The sequence below is a fragment of the Scyliorhinus torazame genome, chromosome 5, assembly GCF_047496885.1.
Source record: "Scyliorhinus torazame isolate Kashiwa2021f chromosome 5, sScyTor2.1, whole genome shotgun sequence".
Lineage (NCBI taxonomy): Eukaryota > Metazoa > Chordata > Chondrichthyes > Carcharhiniformes > Scyliorhinidae > Scyliorhinus > Scyliorhinus torazame.
Window position 1 is genome coordinate 119,646,516 of NC_092711.1, and position 27,004 is coordinate 119,673,519.

General features: G+C 45.3%; 1 protein-coding gene and 1 long non-coding RNA gene across 2 annotated transcripts; one reads left to right on the forward strand and one right to left on the reverse strand.

Moving 5' to 3' along the window:
• Nucleotides 1-717: 717 nt before the first annotated feature.
• Nucleotides 718-6,461, reverse strand: LOC140419638 (uncharacterized). The gene is made up of 2 exons (XR_011945937.1): nucleotides 6,349-6,461; nucleotides 718-5,589 (listed from the first exon to the last, which is right to left on the reverse strand). It is a non-coding gene; the product is annotated as an uncharacterized lncRNA (long non-coding RNA).
• A 170-nt stretch (nucleotides 6,462-6,631) lies between these two features.
• LOC140419639 (uncharacterized) lies at nucleotides 6,632-11,585 on the forward strand. Its single transcript, XM_072503562.1, has 2 exons — nucleotides 6,632-6,698; nucleotides 7,883-11,585. The coding sequence occupies exon 2, from the start codon at nucleotides 8,393-8,395 to the stop codon at nucleotides 9,704-9,706; it is 1,314 nt and encodes a 437-aa protein (XP_072359663.1). The 5' UTR covers nucleotides 6,632-6,698; nucleotides 7,883-8,392; the 3' UTR covers nucleotides 9,707-11,585.
• Nucleotides 11,586-27,004: the final 15,419 nt, after the last annotated feature.

Here is a 27,004-nt window from a genome sequence, read left to right on the forward strand (position 1 = left end):
CGCCATGAGGCAGCAGTGCTAACCACTATGCCACCATGCCGCCCCCAAAGTGTTACCTTCCTACCTTTTAATGGTTTAAAAATATTTTGAATTTACCATTTAAAGTGATCATTCTGTCAGATAGTTAAATCTTGCATAATCTGATTTAATTGAAAGTTGGGGATTTATTGCAAATAATCTGTACCCCATAAATCAACTTCAAAATGTAAATGTTACCTGGATTTGGTGTCTCGGCGTAAGTGGTCCCTGGGTTTACTGTCTCGTCAAAAGTGGTCCCTAGATTTGGTGTCTCGGCATAAGCCGCACCTGGATTTGGTGTCTTGGTGTAAGTGGCCACTCGATTTGGTGTTTCAGTGTAAGTTGTCCCTGGATTTGCTGTGTCAGAGTAAGTGATCTCCGGCTTTGGGGTCTCAGTACAAGTGGGCTCAGCTCTGCTTCCAACTCAGCCTCTCTCTCATCTTTCATTAATTTCAATTGAATGGAAACTGACTGCAGGAGCCTGTCAGCATTTGAAAGATATTTACAAATGATTCGAGAGTTTCTTACAGTTGGGATCTTTCTCTGTTCTGTCCATTCGAGGTGTTTGATAACAGACTTTCTCCTGTGAATATCCAGCTGGAGTTTTGGGCCCTGATGTGTTTCCTTGTTCATCTTGTTGCCTCTAAACATTGAATCTTGTGGTTTCAGACACCAGAGAATCAAACTCCCAGCAACAGATTGTATTTTACTGACTTTATTAACAGCTCTGCAAGAATACAGAGCGAGTAATTACTTGTTCTGGAGAACAGAGATAATACAGGGATTCAGAGCTCCCTTTTCCTCAACTCTGATCGAACAAGCTGCCACACTGGAGATATTTATATTTAACTTTTCCACTACATCTGTGATCTGACCCTTTCAAATCCTCACCACAAGGATATCTTTGTTCTGAGTGTGAGCACAAGGCTGTGTCTCTGTCACACACAAATACCATTTCCTTGGTTCACATCGCCACACAGAGAGCAGCCCTTTACACATCCCCTTTCTACATAACTGCAGCAATATGAGCAAGGATGTGAGGCTCAATAATATTCACCCACAATTCAGATTAGCAAAGGTTCCAGTCATTTTCTATTTCAGGCAAAATACAGAGCAGTACAGGAGCACACTGACAGTGTTACACAGTCTCATCAGTCTGCAGACTCCTGTTAAATACAGAGCAGTACAGGAGCACACTGACAGTGTTACACAGTCTCATCAGTCTGCAGATTCCTGTTAAATACAGAGCAGTACAGGAGCACACTGACAGTGTAACACAGTCTCATCAGTCTGCAGGCTCCTGTTAAATACAGAGCAGTACAGGAGCACACTGACAGTGTAACACAGTCTCATCAGTCTGCAGGCTCCTGTTAAATACAGAGCAGTACAGGAGCACACTGACAGTGTAGCAGTGTCTCATCAGTCTGCAGGCTCCTGTTAAATACAGAGCAGTACAGGAGCACACTGACAGTGTAACACAGTCTCATCAGTCTGCAGGCTCCTGTTAAATACAGAGCAGTACAGGAGCACACTGACAGTGTAGCAGTGTCTCATCAGTCTGCAGGCTCCTGTTAAATACAGAGCAGTACAGGAGCACACTGACAGTGTAGCAGTGTCTCATCAGTCTGCAGATTCCTGTTAAATACAGAGCAGTACAGGAGCACACTGGCAGTGTAACACAGTCTTATTAGTCTGCAGACTCCTGTTAAATACAAAGTAGTCAGGAGGGCTAGAAGGGGTCACGAAAAGTCATTGCCAAATAGGGTTAAGGAAAATCCCAATGCTTTTTACACGTACATAAAAAGCAAGAGGGTAGCCAGGGAAAGGGTTGGCCCACTGAAGGATAGGCAAGGGAATCTGTGGAGCCAGAGGAAGTGGGCGAGGTACTAAATGAATACTTTGCATCAGTATTCACCAAAGAGAAGGAATTGGTGGATGTTGAGTCTGGAGAAGGGTGTGTAGATAGCCTGGGTCACATTGAGATCTAAAAAGACGAGGTGTTGGGCGTCTTGAAAAATATTAAGGTAGATAAGTCCCCAGGGCCCAATGGGATCTACCCCAGAATACTGAAGGAGGCTAGAGAGGAAATTGTTGAGACCTTGACAGAAATCTTTGGATCCTCACTGTCTTCAGGTGATGTCCCGGAGGACTGGAGAATAGCCAATGTTGTTCCTTTGTTTAAGAAGGGTAGCAAGGCTAATCCAGGGAACTACAGGCCGGTGAGCTTTACATCAGTGGTAGGGAAATTACTGGAGAGAATTCTTCGAGACAGGATCTACTCCCATTTGGAAGCAAATGAACGTATTAGTGAGAGGCAGCATGGTTTTGTGAAGGGGAGGTCATGTCTCACTAACTTGATAGAGTTTTTCGAAGAGGTCACAAAGATAATTGATGCAGGTAGGGCAGTGGATGTTGTCTATATGGACTTCAGTAAGGCCTTTGACAAGGTCCCACATGGTAGACTGGTACAAAAGGTGAAGTCACATGGGATCAGGGGTGAGCTGGCAAGGTGGCTACAGAACTGACTAGGTTATAGAAGGCAGAGTAGCAATGGAAGGGTGCTTTTCTAATTGGAGGGCTGTGACTAGTGGTGTTCCGCAGGGATCAGTGCTGGGGGATCAGTGCTGGGACCTTTGATGTCCGTAGTATATATAAATGATTTGGAGGAAAATGGAACTGGTCTGATTAGTAAGTTTGCAGACGACACAAAGGTTGATGGAATTGCGGATAGTGATGAGGACTGTCAGTGGATACAGCAGGATTTAGATTGTTTGGAGACTTGGGCGGAGAGATGGCAGATGGAGTTTAATCCGGACAAATGTGAGGCAATGCATTTTGGAAGGTCTAATACAGGTAGGGAATATACAGTGAATGGTAGAACCCTCAACAGTATTGACAGTCAGAGAGATCTAGGTGTACAGGTCCACAGGTCACTGAAAGGGGCAACACAGGTGGAGAAGGTAGTCAAGAAGGCATACAACATGCTTGCCTTCATTGGCCAGGGCATTGAGTATAAGAATTGGCAAGTCATGTTGCAGCTGTATAGAATATTAGTTAGGCCACACTTGGAGTATAGTGTTCAATTCTGGTCGCCACACTACCAGAAGGATGTGGAGGCTTTAGTGAGGGTGCAGAAGAGATTTACCAGGATGTTGCCTGGTATGGAGAGCATTAGCTGTGAGGAGCGGCTGAATAAACTCGGTTTGTTCTCACTGGAACGACGGAGGTTGAGGGGCGACCTGATAGAGGTCTACAAAATTATGAGGGGCATCGACAGAGTGGATAGTCAGAGGCTTTTGCCCAGGGTAGAGCGGTCAATTACTAGGGGGCATATGTTTAAGGTGTGAGGGGCAAGGTTTAGAGGAGATGTATGAGGCAAGTTTTTTTACACAGAGAGTAGTGGATGCCTGGAACCGGGCTGCCGGAGGAGGTGGTGGAAGCAGGGACTATAGTGACATTTAAGGGGCATCTTGACAAATACATGAATAGGATGGGAATATAGGGATACGGACCCAGGAAGTCTAGAAGATTTTAGTTTAGTCGGGCAGCATGGTCGGCACGGGCTTGGAGGACTGAAGGGCCTTTTCCTGTGCTGTACTTTTCTTTGTTCAGAACAGGAGAACACTGACAGTGTAACAGAGTATCATGGGCTCCTGTTAAATACAGAGCAGTACAGGAGCACACTGACTGTATAACACAGTCTCATCAGTCTGCAGACACCTGTAAAATACAGAGCAGTACAGGAGCACACTGACAGTGTAACACAGCCTCATCAGTCTGCAGACTCCTGTTAAATACAGAGCAGTACAGGAGCACACTGACAGTGTAACACAGCCTCATCAGTCTGCAGACTCCTGTTAAATACAGAGCAGTACAGGAGCACATTGACAGTGTAACAGAGTCTCATCAGTCTGCAGGCTCCTGTTAAATACAGAGCAGTACAGGAGCACATTGACAGTGTAACAGAGGGTGAAGTCCAAAGGCTGAGAGTAACTAACCAACTCAATTTCGAATTTATTGATCCCAGGAGTGTTTCCAATATCTTCCCAGGACCCTAGTGGTAGGATAATAATAATCGCTTATTGTCACAAGTAGGCTTCAATTAAGTTAATGTGAAAAGCTCCTAGTTGCCACATTCCGGTTTCTGTGCGGGAAGGCCGGTGCGGGAATTGAACCCGTGCTGCTGGCATTGTTCTGCATTACAAGCCAGCTGTTTAGCCCACTGTGCTGAACCTAGCCCCCTAAACCAGGAGACACACTCTTGAAGATATGGGGAGCTGGGAATTGTCCATGAGAGTAACTGAAGCTATGAGAACTGACATAATATAGAGATAGGAAAGAGAATAGAAAATGAAGCAGGCAGCAACAGGACATTGATTAATCTCCTCTTACATTGGAGAACATGGAACATAACACTGTGTATTTGCACAAAGACTGACTTAGCTGACATTCATCTCGAATTTTAATCACCCTGATGACGGGGCTGGAGTTTCCCATCAGCAGAAACAAACAGTGAAAGTGATGGACAGCAGAGTCCCACCCCTGCAACCACATGTAAACTCACTGCTCTCACAATAGGTGCTGTGACTGAGTGAACCCTTTTCACACACAGAGCAGGTGACCAGCCTCTCACCAACGTGAGTGCGTTGGTGCGTCTGCACCTCACGTGTACTTCTCATATTCATAACAAGAGTTCATTTATCAATGTGAACACGTTGATGTGCAGCGAGGGTGCTTAACCGAGTCAATCCCTTCCCACACACAGAGCAGGTGAATGGCCTCTCCCCAGTGTGAACCCGCTGGTGCCTCAGCAGGGTGGATGACTGAATGAATCTCCTCTCACACACAGAGCAGGCAAATGGCCTTTTTCCAGTGTGAGTCTGCTGGTGCCTCATCAGGGTGGATGACTGAGTGAATCCCTTCCCACACATGAAGCAGGTGAACGGCCTCTCTCCAGTGTGAGTGTGTTGGTGTTGCATCAGGTTCTTTCTGCTTTTAAAGCTCTTCCCACAGTCAGAACATTCTAAAGGTCTCTTATTGGAGTGAGCACGCTGGTGTGACTGCAGGTGTTGTGACTGAATGAAATCTTTTCCACACAAGGAGCAGGTGAACGGCCTCTCCCCTGTGTGACTGCGTCGATGAGTTTCGAGATGGGATGGGTAATTGAATCCCTTCCCACAGTCCCCACATTTCCACGGTTTCTCCATGGTGCCGGTGTCCTTTTGCCTCTCCAGGTTCGATGATCAGTTGAAGCCTTGTCCACACACAGACCACGTGTATGGTTTCTCCTCACTGTGAATGGTGTGATTTTTGTTCAGGCTGTGTAACTGGTTAAAGCTCTTTCCACAGTCAGTTCACTGGATCACTCTCACCCGGGTGTGTGTGTGTGTGTCTCTCGGTGCTTTTCCAGTCACACTGATATTTGAAATCTTTTCCCAGACAGAAGACAAACATTTCTCATTCCACATCCAAAGGCCAATGAGATTCAGGTCCTGATAATCGAGTGACTTTGTTGAATCTTGATGTGATGCTTAGGAATTTCCCGTCTGTAAATCATCCCCTTCGAATATCCTGTAAATGGTGATTACCAAAGTCAAAGACGTAAATCCCCGTCCCACACACTCTCCCTCCTCCCTCGGCTGAAATCCAAACCCATTTATTTCCTCCACTCCCAGTTTTCTCCCTCCCTCTCCTCTGCCTGGGTTCAGTTCTCCTGTCTGCAGACTGACAATAAAATCAATGGGTCTTATGGTGGTGGGGGGGGGGGGGGGGGGGGTTTGGGGTCTCCTCTTACCCACCTGAGTCCAGAGCAAGAACCCGCACTGCGCGTGTTCCAGATCACAATGCCCGAGTTGCGATTGACGGCATCTCTGCACCTATAAGAAGCAGCAGTGGGGCTGGAGGACCGAGCAGGAGCAGCTGGTCCTCCAACCAATCAGAGCGAATGAGGGGCGGGGCTGGGCCCGGATCTCTCTCATTGGCGGAAATTGCATCATTTTGAAAACTGATTTGTCTCAAACTCCAGGAGCAAAGTGAACCTTTCTGTCTGTGGCAGGAGACACCACTCACCCCCTAATGTGATCATGTTCAGGTTCTGATGAACAGAGTGACTCTGTGAGATCTTGATGTGATCTCTGATTTGAGTTTTCTGTGTAAATCCAGCCTCCCAACCCCCTGTAAAAGGAGTTTGCAGAATCCATCCCTGTCAGTCCAGGAGAGAAATTCACAACATTCTCTCCTCCTGCTGACAGGGAGCACCGCGCATGCGCCCTTAACCCGGGCCTCTCACTCCAGATGCGGCCCCGCCGCCTCCGCCGCACAGATACAAACCCGGCACCGGCAGCTTCTTATTCCGGTGTCAGAGCCGCATCGGGGACTCACGGACCCTCCCCGTCCACCGCTCGGCTCCGCCTCTCCCTCCATTCCGCCTGTGGATCTGACAAACAAGCGTCTTTCCCAGCACGTTGGCAACGTCACAATACCCGGAGAATGATTGACGGCAGCTGCGGACCAATAGGAAGAATGGAAGGGGCGGGGCCGGAGGACCGAGCGGGAGCAGCTGGTCCTCCAGCCAATCGGAGTGAATGAGGGGGCGGGGCTCGGCAATGACGGACGCATGCGCAGTGCGGGCGATCGATAAGCGGAAAATTGCGGAAAGCAGGCACCGGTCGATCTGCCGGGTGTGTGGAGTGTTTTTGTGAACATGTTGTGCACAATCTTGGGAAAAGGACTTCCTAGTCTCCCATTTGAACCGAACACGTCCTCACCGGCCCGTGTTAAAAATCGCATCTTTAATAGGGGCAGTGATTGCAGAGACTGGGACAGATAAGAGCATGGAGGAGATGACAGAGAGAAAAAAGAGCATGGAGGGGATTACAGACACAGAGAGAGCATGGGGCAGATTACAGAGAGATAGAGAAGGGCATGGAGGAGATTAGAGAGATGCGGGAGGGAGGGGGCAAGAGCTTGGAGAAATTTGAAAACAAGGATGAGAATTTCTAAATGTATCTGGTTCTTAACTGGGAGTCTTTGTAGGTCTGTGAGCATGAATGCAACTTGGTGTGATTAAGTAATAAAGATCTCAGGTTCACAGGGAGGTTTAATGTGGGAGACCAGCCGGGACTGTATTAGAACAGTTCAGTCTATAGGGAACAAAGGAATGGGTGAAGGTTTCAGCAGCAGATGAGCAGAGAGTCGGTGATGTTACTGAGGTGGAAATAGGCGGTCTTGGTGATGATGTGGATATGTGATTGACAGCTCTACTTGTGACAAAATATTTTGGGATATGTATGAACCATGGATAAGTCTCAGGCTGTTATCGGGGAGATGGGTGGAGCCGATGCTGAGGAAATGGAGTTTGTAGCAGAGAAGCAAAGACAATGGGATCATTTTTTGCAATATTTAAATGCAGTAAATGTTTGCTCATCCAGTACAGGATGTCAGTACAGTGTGTGACTGGGAGAGGAATTTGTAGGTGAATGCGTTCTCAAACACATGCTGCCCTGGTCCTTTATGGTGATGGAGGCTGAAGGTGTGAGAGATTTGTAAACGTCTGGTCAAGCTGTAGATGTATAAAAACTCTTTCCTTCATTCCCTACCTCTCCCACCCCTCCTCTCTATCATTCTCGCTCTCACTCTCTCTTCCATTCTCGCTCCTCCTACAGGAGTCTGAATCTTGTGTTGGCCCAGACCAGTTGGAGGATTCCTTCTCTGAAGGACATTACTGAACCAGTTGGGTTTTTATGACAATCCAGCAGTTTTCATGGTCACTTTTTCCGAGTGCCGTCCCACAAATGACCAAATTCATTCAGCTCAATTTCATTCTCACACTCAAGCTCTTTTCTGTTTTCTGTCAATTTCACAGGAGGTTGGACATTGGGAAACTGAAACTCAACATCACATCAGAATCTTACAGAGTCGCCCAATTCATCATCATCCAAATACTGTCGGATTTTGAACAAGGAAGGAAAAACACTGTTCATAGTGGAGAGAAACTGTGCACAGGTTCTGTGTGTGGATGAGATTTCAGCTGATCATCTGTCCTGTTGAGACAAACACAGTTACAGCAGAGAGAGAACGTAGAAACGTGTGGACTGTGGGAAGGGACAATTACCCATTGAAGTGGAAATTCACAGTTGCACTCACACAGGGGAGAGATCATTCACTTGCTCTGACTGTGGGAAGACATTCACTACCTCATCCCACCTATTGACACCAATGAGTCCACACTGGGAAGAGACCGTTCAGCTGCTCCGAGTGTGGGAAGATATTAGCTCACTCAGCCAACCCGCTGAGACACCAGCGTGTTCTCACTCACGAGAGACCTTTTAAATACCCAGACTGCGGGACGCACTGTAGAGGTTCTGGGGAACTGATGTCCCGTCAACGTGTTCACACTGACATGACACTGTACAGGTACTTTGACTGTGGGACTGAGTTCAGGCGATCATCTGATCTGACTGTACTTCATTGCAGTCATGCCAGAGAGAGGCCGTTCACCTGCTCTGAGTGCGGGAAAGGATTCATTACCTCATCCTACCTGCTGACACACCAGTGCATTCACACTGGGGAGAGGCCATTCACCTGCTCTGAATGTGGGAAGGGATTCACTCAGTCATCCCACCTGCTGACACACCAGCGAGTTCACACTGGAGAGAGACCATTCAACTGCTCCAAATGTGGGAAAGGATTCACTCAGTCATCCAACTTGCTGACACACCAACGCATTCACACTGGGGATAAACCATTCACCTGCTCCAAGTGTGGGAAGGGATTCATTTGTACAGCCTACTTACTGAGACACCAGCGGGTTCACACTGGGGAGAGACCATTCACCTGCTCCAAGTGTGGGAAGGGATTCACTCACTCACACAACCTCCAGAGACACCAGCACATTCACACTGGGGAGAGGCTGTTCACTTGCTCAGATTGTGGGAAGAGATTCACTCAAAGATGTAGTCTTCTGGAACACCAGCAAATCCACACTGGGGAGAGGCCGTTCGCCTGCAGCGAGTGTGGGAAGGAATTCAGTGCCTCATCACAACTGCAGACCCACCAGCGCACTCACACTGGGGAGAGACCGTTCAGCTGCTCCTGGTGTGGGAAGAGATTCACTTGTTCATCCCACCTGCAGACCCACCAGCGAACTCACACTGGGGAGAAGCCATTCAACTGCTCCGAGTGTGGGAAGGGATTTGCTCATTCATCCAACCTGCTGAGACACCAGCGGGTTCACAGTGAGGACAGACCTTTTAAATGTCCAGACTGTGGGAAGTGCTATAAAAGTTCTGAGGAACTCATGTCCCATCAACGTGTTCACACTGATGAGAGACCATTCAGGTGCTCTGACTGTGGAACTGGGTTCAGGCGATCATCTGACCTCACTGTACATCAGCGAATTCACACTGGGAAGAGGCCATTCACCTGCTCTGTGTGTGGCAAAGGATTCACTACCTCATCCTACCTGCTGACACATCAGCGACTTCACACTGGGGAAAGGCCGTTCAGCTGCCCTTTGTGTGGGAAGCGTTTCACTCAGTCATCCCACCTGCTCACACACCAGCGAGTTCACACTGGGGAGAGGCCTTTCATCTGCTCTCAGTGTGGGAAGGGATTCACTCAGTCATCCAACCTGCTGACACACCAGCGCACTCACACCGGGGAGCTGTCTGATGCTCTGTGTGAGTAGAGAATCTATCAGACATACACCCTTCTGAGACACCAGTGAGTTCATACTGGGGAAAAGATGTGTGTGTGTGTAGGGATTCACTCAATCACAGTCTCCTGATGGACTCCTTTCTCCATGTGTGGAAATGTTTCAACTGACCTGATAAATCACCAACTTGTTCACACTGGGGAAAGGCTGAGCAGTGATATGACGTGAGATTGATTCATTAATCATCCAATCTGTGGACACACCAGAGACTGTTCACCTGCTCCATGTGTGGGAAGGGATTCACTCAGTCGTTTAAACTTCTGACTCCTCAGTGAGTTCACACTGCACAGAGGGTGTTTGTGTGTCTGTGTAAAAGGATTTGATCATCATCACAACTGTAAAATTGTCAATTACAAAGTGGAGAGAGGATATTCACCTGCTTCCTGTCTGCAAACACATTTCCTGAGAATGGATATCGGATTGATCAGAGATCCTGGAATTCATTTCAAATTGTTGCAGACTTGGTCTCTAAAGACTAAATATACTTTTCTGTTTTTACACAATGATTTATTGCTTTAAACAAGCAACAATGAGACATTGGTTCAATGTTTTTATTTCTATCACATAATCCATTCCAGACAGAGACCATGAGATTACTGGATACTGACGGGAGGTCTCATCAGAAAGATCTGTGAGCACGTTAATCTAATCTGATCAATCTGGTCGAAGATAGATCTGGTCAGGAACACCGAGCTTTTGTGTATTGATCCTTTTTCACTTTAGTAATGTTGTGGTTTTTTTTAATAAACATTTTATTGAGGTATTTTTGGTATAACAACAACAAAATAATCAATGTACATGAAACTATAAACATAGTGCAAAAGCTGTCTCCCTCCCTTACAGGTCCCACCATTCGTAATGTTGTGTTAACTTGACGATAACATCTCAATAAATTCTGGTTACTGTTTATCAAAACAGAATATGTTAACCCATTAATTCAGCTGATAAATGATATGCTCTTTAGCAGTCTTGTGAAATGAAATGAAAATCGCTTATTGTCACAAGTAGGCTTCAAACGAAGTTACTGTGAAAAGCCCCTAGTCACCACATTCCAGCACCTGTTCGGGGAGGCTGGTACGGGAATTGAACCGTGCTGCTGGCCTGCTTTGGTCTGCTTTAAAAGCCAGCTCTTTAGCCCTGTGCTAAACCAGTCCCTGTCATTACCTTTTTCATGGTTTGTACTTGAATATCTCATCTTTTTCTGAAGGACGTAATAATGTCTTTGTATTGAGTCCATCTCCTGACCTTCTGCCTCAGTGTTGAGAACTTACATTCATAGAATCATAGAATCCCAACTGTGCTGAAGCAGGCCATTCAGCCCATTGTCTGTCCTTTCAGATCATTGATCTCTTCATGTCTAATCTTATCCTCAGTCTGACCTCTGAGAATCGGTTTGTATTGTAGGTCCTTAGTTTTAATGTGTGTAAGTGACATTACTGTTGAAAAATGTGTATTAAAGTTATTCAGATCTCGCGATGCTTCCCTCTGTCTACATTCCCCACCTCGAGGCTCAATAAGGTGCTTCCTTTTGTAACTTTAGAGTTTTCTCTTGCTCAGTGTAAACATTTCCATTGTATTCTTTCCCCTTGGAACCTGTTTACTTGAATTTTTACTTGAAATTGAGGGCGGCATGGTAGCACAGCGGTTAGCACTGTTGCTTCACAGCACTAGCGACACGGGTTCGATTCCCGCTTGGGTCACTGTCTGTGCGAGTTTGCATGTTCTCCCCGTGTCTGCGTGGGTTTCCTCTGGGTGCTCCACTTTCCTCCCACAAATTCCGAAAGACATGCTTGTTAGGTGAATTGGACATTCTGAATTTTCCCTCAGTGTACCCGAGTAGGTGTCAGGGTGTGGCGACTAGGGGATTTCACAGTAACCTCATTGCAGTGTTAATGTAAGGCATCTTGTGACAATAATACAGATTATTATAATTTCCCTAACGTTGTGGTCTTTACAGGTATTTAACCCCAGTATTAGTCAGGTTGGATGGGACTGTCCACCGTATGGGACAGGAGGTATTCCTGTGTTATTGTGTGTAACTGTAGTTCTCTGTGTTTGAGAATGTGGTTGTGTATTCAAAGGTGTGTGTGTCTGCAGACTATCTGCTGCTTCTCATCAGCTGTAACATAAACCTTCCTCTCTCTGAGCAAATGATGTCGGTTCACTGAGAATCTCATCCAATGATTTGAATGGTGCCACTCAAATTCTTCATAAAATCATAGAATCCCTACAGTGCAGAAGGAGGCCATTCGGCCCATCGAGTCTGCACCAACCCTTTGAAAGACTCCCTTACCAATCCCCTGCCGTATTCCTGCTACCCCATCCTAAGGGATAATTTAGCTTGGCCAATCCACCTAATCTGCACATCATTTGACTGTGGGCAGAAACCGGAGCACCCAGAGGAAACGCATGCAGACACATGGGGGAAATGTAACATCTGCATAGTCACCCGAGGTTAGAATCAAACCCAAATCCCTGGCGCAGTGAGGCAACAGTGCGAACCAGTCTGCCACCATGCTGCTACAGAACAGACAGGAAACCTACACCACCTTTACCTTACACTGAGCTCCACTTTGCAGATGCCTGAACTCTGTTTAAGCCACCCAGCTCCATTGATTCTATAGCCATTAATACTCTCGCCTCACAAATTACTCGCAATCTCAGCTCTTTAATTTTTTTATATTGACTGAATCTGACAGAATTCCAGATTTCACTATATTTTCTGTGAAGTGATTTCTGACTTTGCTCCTGAACAGCCCAGTCTCAGTTAAACAAATAAATATCACTGATTTGGACATTTAAATAATGACAATTATTTTACTCTGAACTGGTTTATGTAACATAATTTCAAAAACATAATAATTTGAGTAAAACTCTGCAGAAGCTGGAAATGTGAAGTGAAAACAGAAAGTTGTGGAAATCCTCAGCAGGTTTGGCAGCTTCTGTGAAGAGAGAGAAAGAGAGTTAACATTTCCAATGCAATCTGATTCTTCTTCAGAACTGAGTGTTTGCAGCATTGTGGGTTCATTTTCCAAACATACTGAATGTGAACTTTGTGGGTCTTACAGATATCTGGCTGTAAATCTGATTTCAGACTTTCCTCTGAACACTTTTCAACCTCAGCTCCAGCTCATTGTCCTTCACTAAAGACCCGGATAGAGAATCACCGCCACAAGATGGCGGCGGCCGCCGGGTGCACGGGGCCTGTCACCTGGGATTAAGTCCCACCCACACCCTCTGCCCATACCAAGATAGCCACCCCCACCCAGCATTCCAATCTCTGAACAAAACAAGCTCCTCCCCCAAGATGGCGGCCGGTTTCCAGGGTAAATCCAGACCTGGATTACCAGCTTCCTATTGGTCTGGAGCCGCCATCATCACTCCCCAGTCATTTTGAGTTGGAGCATGCACAGTGCTGGTATGAAGCTAGACTCAGGCGGGTGTGGAGGTCCCAAACCCCCAATAAGACCCATTGGTTTTATTGTCAGTCTGCAGACAGGAGCTGGAGAACTGAACCCAGGCAGAGGAGAGGGAGGGAGAAAACTGGGAGTGGAGGAAAGAGATGGTGAGATGGGTTTGGATTTCAGCCCAGGGAGGAGGGAGAGTGTGCGGGACGGGGATTTACAGCTTTGGGGGAACAAGAGAGGAAAAAATGTTCCTTGAAACTAGAATTGTCTGTTCAGAATTTCTTTCCTGGACTGACAGTGATGACTTTTATAAACTCCTTTTACAGGATATTGGAAGTGGAGGATTGGCTGACAGACAACTCAAACCAAATATTGAGATCTGACAGAGTCACTCAATTTTTTAGAACCTGAATATCATCGGCCTTTGACTGTGGAAGGAGTAATGTTTCTCTGTTCTGTTTGTGGGAAAAGATTTCAAACATCAGTGTGACTGGAAAAGCACACGTTGTGTGCGTGGACGAGAGTTCTATATAACTGTAACATAATTTTTGAGCTTTTATACTCAATACCCTGTCCTATGAAGGCAAGCATGGCATATGCTTTATTTACCACCATTTCCACCTGTGCTGCCACTTTTAAGGATCTGTGGACCTGCACGCCCAGATCTCTCTGTGTCTCTATGCTCCTGATGGTTCTGCCATTTATTTTATAGCTCCCACCTGAATTGGATCTACCAAAATGCATCACCTCACATTTGCCCAGGTTAAATTCCATCTGCCATTTCTCTGCCCAATTTTGCAGCCTATCTATATCCTGTTGTATTCTCTGACAATCTTCATCACTGTCCGCAACTCCAGCAATCTTAGTATCATCCGCAAACTTGCTAATCAGACCCGCTACGTTTTCTTCCAAGTCATTTATATATATATTACAAAGAGCAGCAGTCACAGAACTGATCCCTGCAGAACACCACCAGTTACAGACCCCCATTCAAAAAAATACCCTTCCACTGCTACCCGCTGTCGTCTATGACCAAACCAGTTCTGGATCCATCCAGCTAGTTCACCCCTGACCCTATGTGATCTATTTTTTTGCACCAACCTGCCATGAGGGACCTTATCAAATGCTTTACTAAAGTCCGTATAAACAACATCTACAGCCCTTCCCTCGTATGTGAAAGAATGTTAACTCCTGGCTGTATCGCCAATTGTTGGAATCTTTAATGTGAAGGGATCTTAACCTGCCGAACTACGCCAAGTTGGGGGAAGCTTAGTTGATGAATCAAAGTCCTGGCACACTACGACAAGTTGTAAGATCTGTATTATTTCTGGACTACGCCAAGTTGATGGATTCCTAGTATTATTCGACTGTGTAAAGTTGAAGGAATTTATATTATTTCTACTATTTGGTTACCAGTAGCACTTTGCGATTACTGGGACTCAGCAGAAAGTTGTAGTTAAAACTTCTCAGGTGCCAAAAGGAATTATTTTATTTGTAGTTGCTTGATTACAATTTGAAAGTCATTTAAAAGGCAATTCGTAGACAATTCGAAGCTTTCAGAGAATTACAGACATTATCTTTTTGCTTAGGCAGACAGCTCAAAAGTAACTTTTAAAAGGTCAAAGTCTGGCAATGAAACATGGAGAGAGAGAGAGAGAGAGAGCTAATCTTCAGCTAAACTCAAACTCAAAGTCAAAAGTACACTATATCACTGACACAGACTAACACAGAGACAGAACCCCCAAAAGACAACTCACAAACTAACAGAAAGTCTATTAAGGACAAAACTGACTAAACTAACAGAAAGACAACACAACACAAAGACACTACAGAAAGACACTAAAATGGCGGGCGGAAACCTTTTAGTGATACACTTTCATATCTGTCTCAAGTCATCCAATCACACCCCAATATAATCCTAATTGGTTTGGGTTAGACTCAAACACATTTGATTTGATGGCAAGCCGTCCATCTTCAATGTGCAACATTAGCTTTTCTGACCTAGCTGTTATCTGCATTCTGAACAATGGTGCCTTCATGTTGCTATGGTATTCAGTCCTTGTCCTTGACAATTAGCACATGCAGTGTCAAATTGTCTTGCAACTGTGCTGTTTTAATGTCACAGTGACTTTGAAAATATGCATTTGCCAGAACAACGGACCTCAGTAAAAGTGAATTATGCTGTATAAATGGGTATTTAAAACTGGGGCTTAATATTTATGCTTAAACAGCTATCTTTTACCTATACGAGTTGTATTCGAAATACCTGGCTTCTACAGTCGGCCCTTTGATAAATCGAAAAATTAAGTGAGATATATCACCATAAGATAAAAGACATCATTACTGCGATAGGATAGGTAAAAGCGCAAAGAATAACTCATTCATATTGTCATTGCAGTTTTAAACAATAGAATGGACACTGAGCATTGCAACAGGCATTTTCAAAATAATTATTATAATTAATAAATTAATCAAATTTGATCACATTGGTATGTTATGTAAATGATGAATACAGCTACACAGGAGAATAGGATTATTCTTATTGTGGACATTCCAGTGTGTCCAAACCACCCACGAATTTTATCCCAGAGAGAGATAAATTGGGGTGGATCAAGTTTTTTGATTTTGTTTTGGATATGTAATGCCAAATCTTTAACTTCTTTAGAGTTATCGGGAATGAAAGTGCAACACTCTGCACCAATCAGGGCACAGGTGCCACCTTTTTCAGCTAGCACATAGTCAAGTGCCATTCGATTTTGTAATACTACGGTTAACATTTTACAGATCTTAACATTGATATACTGATTGAAAATTGATATCATGATTACATAATTCAGCAATAAACAATTAATAATAACTTCATGCATACAAATAAAATGATTATACAATAAAAAGTTGAACATATGATCGAGTAATAAATGGTAAAATGATTATCAAAATTGACATCCTCTGGATTATACACAAAAGCTTGTTGAAAGTGTTAATTTTCTTACAGAGACAAAAAAGGGGCGTATAGCTTGGAATGCTGCCATTCGCATCTCTAAACTTTTTTTTTGTCACTCAAATGGACTGGGAATAAAAGTTGGATTGCTGCCAAATTCCCGTTATCAAATGTCTTTGAACGATCTGTTCTTTTCGAATATAGATTTGAGTTGGTTTTTAAAAAAAAAAACAGCTTCCACATTGTTTGAAGTTTTAATTTCCAGGCTAATTTTAAACATTTATTTTAAAATATCAAATACAATAACTTATTAAATATATAACTGAACCAATCTTGTGCTGTATCTTGATTTTCTGTAGATGAATTTGTCGATTCTGTTAAAGGAAACACAGCTAACAAGATATGTTAATTTCTTTAAATTAATAAAGCAACGTTCAGAATAATGACAGTTTTCTTAAGTTGACAGTTCTTGGCAACTTTTTAGCGATACATTGAGGGTTCTTTAGCTGCTTTGATGGCAGCCGTTCTGTTCTGAGTAAGTTCCCTTTTTCGTTTGGAAATTTTCTGTCCCAAGTAAACATCTTTCTGGGCAATTTGTGCTTTGTGAAAGCTAGCTTTGCGACTGTTAGTACTGAGGTGGTTCAAGACTACCCGTAAGTCTTTGTCATGATCATCTTTATTGATGGAGGTTATCAGAACATCATCTTCATATTGGATAATGGTGGAAGGCCGAACAGGCAGTTGCCTGAGATGATTCTGTAAAGCCATGTGGTAAACAGTTGGGCTATTATGATACTGTTGTTGATTAACTGTAAAAGCAAACCATGGTTGTAGTTGCTCAGCCAGTACCAGAAGCCATACTGGGTGTGTCTTGTTGGTACGTGTTACATCGTTGACCACGAGGTGGAAATGTATTGTAGTGAACATTGTCTACTTCATTATCATCTCTCAAATCCATCCGTTGTTTTTGATAGCATTTTGCCATCCAGTGTCCTACTCTACCACAGAAAAGACATTGTGGTATTTTCTTACATGATTTTAATGGAGCAAGGGTACATGTTTGCCCTGGCGCTGGTGGTGAAATTGTAGTTACTGCTGATATTCCTGCAGGTGCTGCAACAGCCGCCGCTGGAGCAGCAGGTAACATGGGCTGGATTTGAGCAATAGGCTGCATTTGAGCAGCTGCAGTGTTAAAAGTTGCCTGATTGTGCAAACCACGATCTATCTGAATGCATCGGTCAACTATGTCTCGGTATGTGCCAGCTGTGGCCCAAGCTGGTAAAACCAAATTCAAGGCAGCAGAAACATCAGGTTTAACACCGGCTATAAAAGCCGTTTTTAATGGATTTAAAGTGCTTGCATCCCATGTGTCATTTTCCTGGTCGAGTGTTATCCCTGAATATTCCATCCAAGTATGTAAAAATCTTTCCTCAAAATCCTGAATATCTTCATTATTTTTTTGAATGCAAGATGTGATCTTAGACCAATTGGTCCTCGGGGGGTGAAATTTTAATAGCCAATTCTTGACTGCTAGCCAACCAGCTTCTAAATTTTGCAAATTGTCTCCAAGGGCAACTTCTACTTCATTTCTAAGGGTTGAAATTACACGAGTTCCTAGCATGATAGTCAGAATTTGTACTCCATCAAATGGGTGGAGACTGTAAATGGCTTGTAATCTGTGAATTCCATCCCATGTGGTCATACCACCCTTTTTAGGGTGTGGAAGATCTTTGGACCATTCGTCAATTTTCGAAGGATAAATCTGTTCATGGACCCATTGGTGGTCAAATATGTTTTTAGTGATAGTTTCACCATCTTCTTCTATTTTTTTGCTGTGCAATTGCTGATTGTGCCACTAGGTGGGGTACTTGGGCTGCTTTCTGAGTTTGTTCAATTTTCTGCACAGAAAGCCTATTTGTCAAAGAATTGCAGTGTTCAGTTACGTTGTTTATATCTCTTTCTATAACACATATTTCTTTCATTAACTTGCAATTTTCAAGTTCAATTCGCTCAGTTTTCAATTGCAATTGTTGGTATTTTGACTCCACTTCAAAAACTTGATTTTGGAATTCTGTTATTTGAAAAGATAACTGCTGGAGTTCAGAGGTTTTGTTTTGCAAATCTGTTTTAATTTCATCATAATGCTCAAGTTTGGATTTTGCATCTTGCAATTCTTCAACAACTGCAATTAGTTGGTCTTTAGTGGACCTATACTCATGATCAAATTTAGTTTTTGCAATTGTCTCTTGATGTTTTTGGAGCTGTACCATTACTGCAAAAGACCATTTCATACGTCTTCCACCATTTAACCGTGTGGTCTTACCCCATGCCTTCTTGACATTATCAAGGGACCACTGTCCTTTGGGGATATTATATTTTGATTCAATTTTTGTGGCAACTTCAGACAGTCCAAATTGTCTACGAATGAAAGATCTAAAATCCCCCAACATATCTTCAACAGAAACATCTGGTATTCCAGCACCCCCCTTGGATGTAGTGGGGAGTAATTTTCTGCCTGCTAAAGGCTCTGAATCTACACTTTGATTTGGATCAGCCATAAATTTTCTTGATCGCTGACTGCCGTGACTATTTTTTTTTTTTAGTCCCGTTTTATTTTAGTTACTGCAGTGACTAATCTTCCAGCCACGTCTACGTTAGTCTCAACGGCTGGCACTTGATTTATTTAACACAGTCTATAAAAAATGTTCTTTTCAAGGGTCAAAGTACTGATTGATGCAGCTTTAAGACTTTTAATGGGTGAAAAAGATATTTCTTACCCTAGTCTATCCGTGGGTTCCGGCTGTCTTCTGGGCCTCCTCCGATTATCTCCGAAGCTTCCCGAAGTTTCCGGATCTCCTCCGATTATCTTCGAAGCTTTCCGTCGTCAGCTGGGCCTCTGAAGGTCATTCAGCACTGCTCCCCTCCTGCCTGACTATGCCAATGTTAGAATCTGTATTTGAAAGAATGTTAACTCCTGGCTGTATCGCCAATTGTTGAAATCTTTAATTTGAAGGGATCTTAACCTGCCGAACTACACCAAGTTGGGGGAAGCTTAGTTGATGAATCAAAGTCCTGGCGCACAACGACAAGTTGTAAGATTTGTAATATTTCTGGACTATGCCAAGTTGATGGATTCCTAGTATTATTCGACTGTAAAGTTGAAGGAATTTATATCATCTCTGCTATTCGGTTAACAGTAGCACTTTGCGAATACTGGGACTCAGCAGAAACTTCAGTTAAAACTTCTCAGGTGCCAAAAATAATTGTTTTATTTGTAGTTGCTTGATTACAATTTGAAAGTCATTTAAAAGGCAATTCGTAGACAATTCGAAGCTTTCAGAGAATTACAGACATTATCTTTTTTTGCTTAGGCAGACAGCTCGAAAGTAACTTTTAAAAGGTCAAAGTTTGGCAATGAAACATGAAAAGAGAGAGAGAGCTAATCTTCAGCTAAACTCAAACTCAAAGTCAAAAGTACACTATATCACTGACACAGACTAACACAAAGACAGAACCCCCAAAAGACAACTCACAAACTAACAGAAAGACTATTAAGGACAAAACTGACTAAACTAACAGAAAGACAACACAACACAAAGACACTACAGAAAGACACTAAAATGGCAGGGGGAAACCTTTTAGTGATACACTTTCATATCTGTCTCAAGTCATCCAATCACACCCCAATATAATCCTAATTGGTTTGGGTTAGACTCAAACACATTTGATTTGATGGCAAGCCGTCCATCTTCAATGTGCAACATTAGCTTTTCTGACTTAGCTGTTATCTGCATTGTGAACAATGGTGCCTTCATGTTGCTATGGTATTCAGTCCTTGTCCTTGACAATTAGCACAAGCAGTGTCAAATTGTCTTGCAACTGTGCTGTTTTAATGTCACAGTGACTTTGAAAATATGCATTTGCCAGAACAACGGACCTCAGTAAAAGTGAACTATGCTGTATAAATGGGTATTTAAAACTGGGGCTTAATATTTATGCTTAAACAGCTATCTTTTACCTATACTAGCTGTATTCGAAATACCTGGCTTCTACACACCTCCTCAAAAAATTCAATCAAATTAGTGAGACATGACCTCCCTCACACAAAACCATGCTGTCTCGCTAATAAGACCATAGATCCTATCTCTGAGAATCTTTTCCAACAATTTCACTATCACTGACGTCAAGCTCACTGGCTATAATTACCCGGAGTATCCTAGCAACCCTTCGTAAATAACGGTGCAACATTGGCTGTCCTTCAATCCTCTGGGATCTCACTGTGACCAATGAGGACACAAAGATTTATGTTCGAGATCCAGAGATTTCATCTCTTGTCTCCCTCAGTAATCTGGGATAGATGCCATCTAGCCATGAGGACTTGTCCACCTTAATGCTTTTTAACACACCTAACACTTCCTCAATCGTAATGATGACCTGTTCTAAAGTGTTTACACATCCGTGAGACACCACCAATCAACGTGTCCCTCTCCTTTGTGAATACCGATGCAAAATACTCATTAAGGACCTCACCTACTTCCTCTGGTTCTACACATAATTTCCCTCCTTTGTCCTGGAATGGACCAACTCTTTCTCTACCTACCCTCTTGTTCCTAATATATGTATAAATGCCTTGGGATTCTACATAATCCTGTCTGCCAAGGACATTTCGTGACCCTTTTTGCCCTCCTTACTCCCTGCTTGAGCTGTTTTCTACTTGCCTTGTATTCCTCAAGTGCTTCATCTGTTTTTAGCTGCCTGTACCTCACATATGCATCTTTTTCATTTTGACAAGATTCTCAATTTCCCTGGTCATCCATGGTTCCCGAATCCTGCCTTTCCGGTCCTTCCTTTTTACCGGCACATGCCTGTCCTGCACGCCCATCAACTGCTCCTGAAGAGACTCCCACATGTCAAATGTGGATTTACCCTCAAACAGCCTTTCCCAAACAACAGCCTCCAAATCCTGCCTAATCTGGTTGTAGTTAGGCTGATCCCAATTTAGCACCTTAACCCAAGGACAACACTCGTCCTTTTCCATGAATATCCAAAAGTTTACGGAATTGTGGTCACTGTTCGCCACATGTTCCCCCACTACAACTTTGATGACATGGCCAGGCTCGATCCCTAGTACTAGGTCCAATACAGGCCCCTCTCCAGTCGGACTATCCACATATTGCTCCAAAAAACCATCTTGGACACACTAACAAATTCCTCACCATCCAGACCCCTCGCCCCAAGGGATCTCCACTCAATATCAAAAAAATTAAAGGCTTGTGGGAGGGAGGGAAGCAGCAGAGGCACCTGATCGGATTTACTCAATCTCAGTCACAAAGAAGCTCCACAAGCTCCTCACACTTCTTGTTGGAGATGAGGATGGAAGAGACAGGGGAGAGCGAGAAGACTTCAAAAGGAGCTAACTAGTGTCACAGATATTAAAAAGTTTCAACACACTGCGTATTTAAAACAAATCTAATTTATTTGACTTTAGCCCTGTAGATGTGTCAGTGATATTAAAAAGTTTCAACACACTGCACATTTAACATAAATCTAATTTATTTGACTTCTAGCCAGTACATTAGCTCCGATAAATGGGCTGGAGTTTGTTATCGGCAGAAATAGACCCAAATGACATGGTTCAGTCCTGAATGTGAGGAACAGCAAAATCTAATCACTGTCGTTACTTGTGGTCTCGTTGGTGTCTCAGCAGGGAGATTGAAGCGGTGAATCCCTTCCCACACTCGGAGCAGGTGAACGGTCTCTCCCCAATGTGAACTCGCTGGTGACTCAGCAGGGCGGACGACTGAGTGAATCCCTTCCCACACTTGGCACAGGAGAATGGCCTCTCCCCAGTGTGAATTCGCTGAGGTGCAGTGAGGTGAGATGATTGTCTGAACCCAGTATCGCAGTGAAAGCACCTAAACGGTCTCCCGTCAGTGTGAACAGTTAAATGCCGCATCAATTCCCCGGAACGTTTATAGCACTTCCCGCAGTCTGGACATTGAAACGGCCTCTCATCAGTGTGAACCTGCTGGTGTTTCCACAGGGCCGATGACTGAGTGAATCCCTTCCCACACTTGGAGCAGGTGAATGGTCTCTCTCCAGTGTTACTGCGTCGATGAGTTTCCAGCTGGGATGGGCAAGTGAATCCTTTCCCACAGTCCGAACATTTCCATGGTTTCTCCTCAGTCTTACTGCATTTGTGTCTTGTGAGGCCTGATGATCGACTGAATCCTCGTCCACACACACAACACGAATATGGTTTCTCCCCACTGTGAACGATGCTTTTTCCTTCCATGTTCAAAATCCCATGATATTCAGGTTATGATAAATTGAGGACTGTCAGATCCTGATGTGTTGCTTGGTTTGAGTTTCCGGACTTTGAAGCCTCCCCTTTGAACACCCTGTGAAACTGATTTAAAACAGAAAATAGGGAACAGTAAGAAGTCTTACAACACCAGGTTAAAGTCCAACAGGTTTGTTTCAAATCACTAGCTTTTGGAGCACAGAAAATAGGGAGTGAGAGAGAACCCACATAAATACAAAGGCAGGTTGTGAAATTGAGTCAATGAATCTGGTTATTTGTGGGGCCGGCACTGGGAAAAAATGACCATGAAAACTGCTGGATTGCTGGGCAGGAAGGTTGCACAAGTGCTACCATTGTGGCTTCACAGCGCCAGGGTCCCAGGTTCGACTCCCCGTTGGATCACTGTCTGTGCGGAGTCTGCACGTTCTCCCCGTGTCTGCGTCAGTTGTCTCCGGGTGCTCCGCTTTCCTCCCACAGTCCAAAGATGTGCAGGTTAGGTGGATTGGCCATGCTAAACTGCCCTTAGTGTCCAAAAAGGTTTGGAGCGTTATTGGGTTACGGGGATAGGGTGGAAGTGAGGGCTGAAGTGGGTCGGTGCAGACTCAATGGGCTGAATGGCCTCCTGCTGCACTGTATATTCTATGTCGTAAAAACCCAACTGGCCTCTTTGGGAGAAGAGAGAAAGAGGTGAAGAGGGATTTTGTATATCTGTAAGATATATTAAGAGAGCAGTTGGCAAAGCAAATTTGATCTTGAGCTTCACAAACATAAAATATTGACACCGAAACAAAGAAGCTATGCTTCCGGCAGCACAGTGTTTGGCACTGCTGCCTCACAGTGCCAGGGACCCGGGTTCAATTCCAGCCTTGGTGACTGTGTGTCTGTGGAGTTTGCACTTTGTCCCCATGTCTGCGTGGGTTCCCACCCTGTGCTCAGGTTTCCTCCCACAGTCTAAAGAATGGCAAGTTAGGTGGATTGGCCTTGATAAATTGCCCCTTAGTGTCCATGGATGTGCAGGTTCGGTGGGGCTATGGGGTTAAAGGGACAGGGTTGGGGTGTGGGCCTAGGCAGGGTGCCCTTTTAGAGAATCGGTGCTGACTCGATGGGCCGAATGGCCTCCTTCTGCACTGTAGGAATTCTATGCTTCTAATTCTATTCTATGAATATTTATAAAGCTCTGGTCACCACTCTTCAGGAAGGATGTGAAGGTTCTTGAGAAGGTGCAGAGGAGATTTACCAGAATGGTTCCAGCAAAGGAGGTTGAGGGGAGATTTGATTCAGGTACATAAGATTATGCCAGATTTCCATCGGGTGGACAAAGAAACTCTGCTTCCATTCACTGATCATACAAGCATCATGGACACAGATTTAAACTTTTGGGTACAACCTGGACTGAACTATATAAGATCCTGAGGGGTTTTGACAGGGTGGGTGTGGAGAGGATGTTTCCTCTTGTCGGAGAATCGAGAACGAGGCGTCACTGTTGTAAAATAAGGGGTCACCCATTTCAGATGGAGATAAGGATTTTTTTTTTCACTTGAGGGTTGTAAGACAGGGGGTGGCATAGTGCTTAGTACTGCTGCCTCACAGCACCAGGGACCCGGGTATAATTCTGACCCTGGGTGACTGTGTGGAGTTTGCAAGTTCTCCCTGTGTCTGTGTGGATTTCCTCGAGGTGCTCCAGTTTCTTCACACAGTTCAAAGATGTGAATTAGCCATGCTAAATTGCCCCCTTGTCTCCAAGGATGTGCACCTTGTGTGGGGTTATGAGGGTGGGGTGGGGTGGGCCTGTTTGGGGAGCTCTTTCAGAGGGTTGGTGCAGACCTGATGGGCTGAATGGGCGCCTTCTGCACTGTAGGGATTCTTTGGAACTTCCGTCCTTAAAACGCAGTGGAGGTTGAGTCCTTGAATATTCTTAAGGCAGAGATGGATAGATTCTTGATAAGCAAGGGGGTGAAAGGTTATCGGGGTAGCCAGGAATGTGGCGTTGGGCAGCATGATGGCACAGTGGTTAGCACTGGGACTGCGCTGCTGAGGACACGGGTTCGAATCCTGGCCTTGGGTTACTGTCCATGTGGAGTTTGCCCATTCTCCCCATATCTGTGTGGGTTTCACCCCCCACAACCCAAAGGTGTGCAGGTTAGGTGGATTGGCCATGCTAAATTGCTCCTTAATCGGGAAAAAAAAAATTGGATACTATAAATTTATTTTAAAAGGGAATGTGGAGTAGAGGTTAAAATTATTGAATGATGGAGCAGGCCCGAGGGGCCGACCCCTAGTTTGTGTGTAAGGAGCCGGCTCGAGGGGCCGACTTGTGTGTAAGGAACCGGCTCGAGGGGCCGACTCCTTGTTTGTGTGTAAGGAGCAGGTTCGAGGGCTGACTCCCAGTTTGTAATTAAAGAGCAGGCTCGAGGGGCCGACTCCTAGTTTGTAATTAAGGAGGAGGCTCGAGGGGCCGACTCCTAGTTTGTGTGTAAGGAGCAGGCTCGAGGGGCCGACTCCTAGTTTGTGTGTAAGGAGCAGGTTCGAGGGCTGACTCCCAGTTTGTAATTAAAGAGCAGGCTCGAGGGGCCGACTCCTAGTTTGTAATTAAGGAGGAGGCTCGAGGGGCCGACTCCTAGTTTGTGTGTAAGGAGCAGGCTCGAGGGGGCCGACTCCTAGTTTGTGTGTAAGGAGCAGACTCGAGGGGCCGACTCCTAGTTTGTGTGTAAGGAGCAGGCTCGAGGTGGCCGACTCCTAGTTTGTGTGTAAGGAGCAGGCTCGAGGGGGCCAACTCCTAGTTTGTGTGTAAGGAGCAGGCTCGAGGGGCAGACTCCTAGTTTGTGTGTAAGGAGCAGGCTCGAGGGGCCGACTCCTAGTTTGTGTGTAAGGAGCAGGCTCGAGGGGCCGACTCCTAGTTTGTGTGTAAGGAGCAGCCTCGAGTGGCGACTCCTAGTTTGTGTGTAAGGAGCAGGCTCGAGGGGCCGACTCCTAATTTGTGTGTGAGGAGCAGGCTCGAGGGGCCGACTCCTAGTTTGTGTGTAAGGAGCAGACTCGAGGGGCCGACTCCTAGTTTGTAATTAAGGAGGAGGCTCGAGGGGCCGACTCCTAGTTTGTGTCTAAGGAGCAGGCTCGAGGGGCCGACTCCTAGTTTGTGTGTAAGGAGCAGACTCGAGGGGCCGACTCCTAGTTTGTGTGTAAGGAGCAGGCTCGAGGGGCCGACTCCTAGTTTGTGTGTAAGGAGCAGGTTCGAGGGCTGACTCCCAGTTTGTAATTAAAGAGCAGGCTCGAGGGGCCGACTCCTAGTTTGTAATTAAGGAGGAGGCTCGAGGGGCCGACTCCTAGTTTGTGTGTAAGGAGCAGGCTCGAGGGGGCCGACTCCTAGTTTGTGTGTAAGGAGCAGACTCGAGGGGCCGACTCCTAGTTTGTGTGTAAGGAGCAGGCTCGAGGGGGCCGACTCCTAGTTTGTGTGTAAGGAGCAGGCTCGAGGGGGCCAACTCCTAGTTTGTGTGTAAGGAGCAGGCTCGAGGGGCAGACTCCTAGTTTGTGTGTAAGGAGCAGGCTCGAGGGGCCGACTCCTAGTTTGTGTGTAAGGAGCAGGCTCGAGGGGCCGACTCCTAGTTTGTGTGTAAGGAGCAGCCTCGAGTGGCGACTCCTAGTTTGTGTGTAAGGAGCAGGCTCGAGGGGCCGACTCCTAATTTGTGTGTGAGGAGCAGGCTCGAGGGGCCGACTCCTAGTTTGTGTGTAAGGAGCAGACTCGAGGGGCCGACTCCTAGTTTGTGTGTAAGGAGCAGGCTCGAGTGGCGACACCTAGTTTGTGTATAAGGAGCAGGCTCGAGGGGTCGACTCCTAGTTTGTGTGTAAGGTGCAGGCTCGAGGGGCCGACTCCTAGTTTGTGTGTAAGGAGCAGGCTCGAGGGGCCGACTCTTAGTTTGTGTGTAAGGAGCAGGCTCGAGGGGCCGACTCCTAGTTTGTATGTAAGGAGCAGGCTCGAGGGGCCGACTCCTAGTTTGTGTGTAAGGAGCAGGCTCGAGTGGCGACTCCTAGTTTGTGTGTAAGCAGCAGGCTCGAGGGGCTGACTCCTAGTTTGTGTGTAAGGAGCAGGCTCGAGTGGCGACTCCTAGTTTGTGTGTAAGCAGCAGGCTCGAGGGACCGACTCCTAGTTTGTGTGTAAGGAGCAGGCTCGAGTGGCGACTCCTAGTTTGTGTGTAAGGAGCAGGCTCGAGGGGCCGACTATTTTCTTCAGAGTCCCCAAAATCTTTTTTACTGTCCTCATGATTTTCCAGACACCCAGGTATGAATCTCACCAAGGCAGAAGGTAAAATTTGAATTCATTGAAAGTTTACTGATGACCATGAAACCATTGCCGATTGTTGCAAAGACCCATCTGGTTCACTGATGTCCTTCAGTGAAGGAAATCTTCCAACCTTACCTGGTCTGGCCTACATATGACTCCAGATTCACAGTCAGCTGGCTGCCTCTTATAATGCTCTCTGAGATGCCCTCAGTTCAAGGGCAATTAGTGCTGGGCAGTGAATGCTGGCCCAGCCAGCGACACCCACATCCAGTGAACGAACAGAAAAGAAAATCTGCCATCCTTACCTGGTCTGGCCGACACGATTCCAAACCACAGCAATGTG

Coding starts and splice junctions, on each gene's coding strand:
- LOC140419639 (XM_072503562.1), top strand. CDS start 8,393: ATGTCCCGTCAACGTGTTCACACTGACATGACACTGTACAGGTACTTT.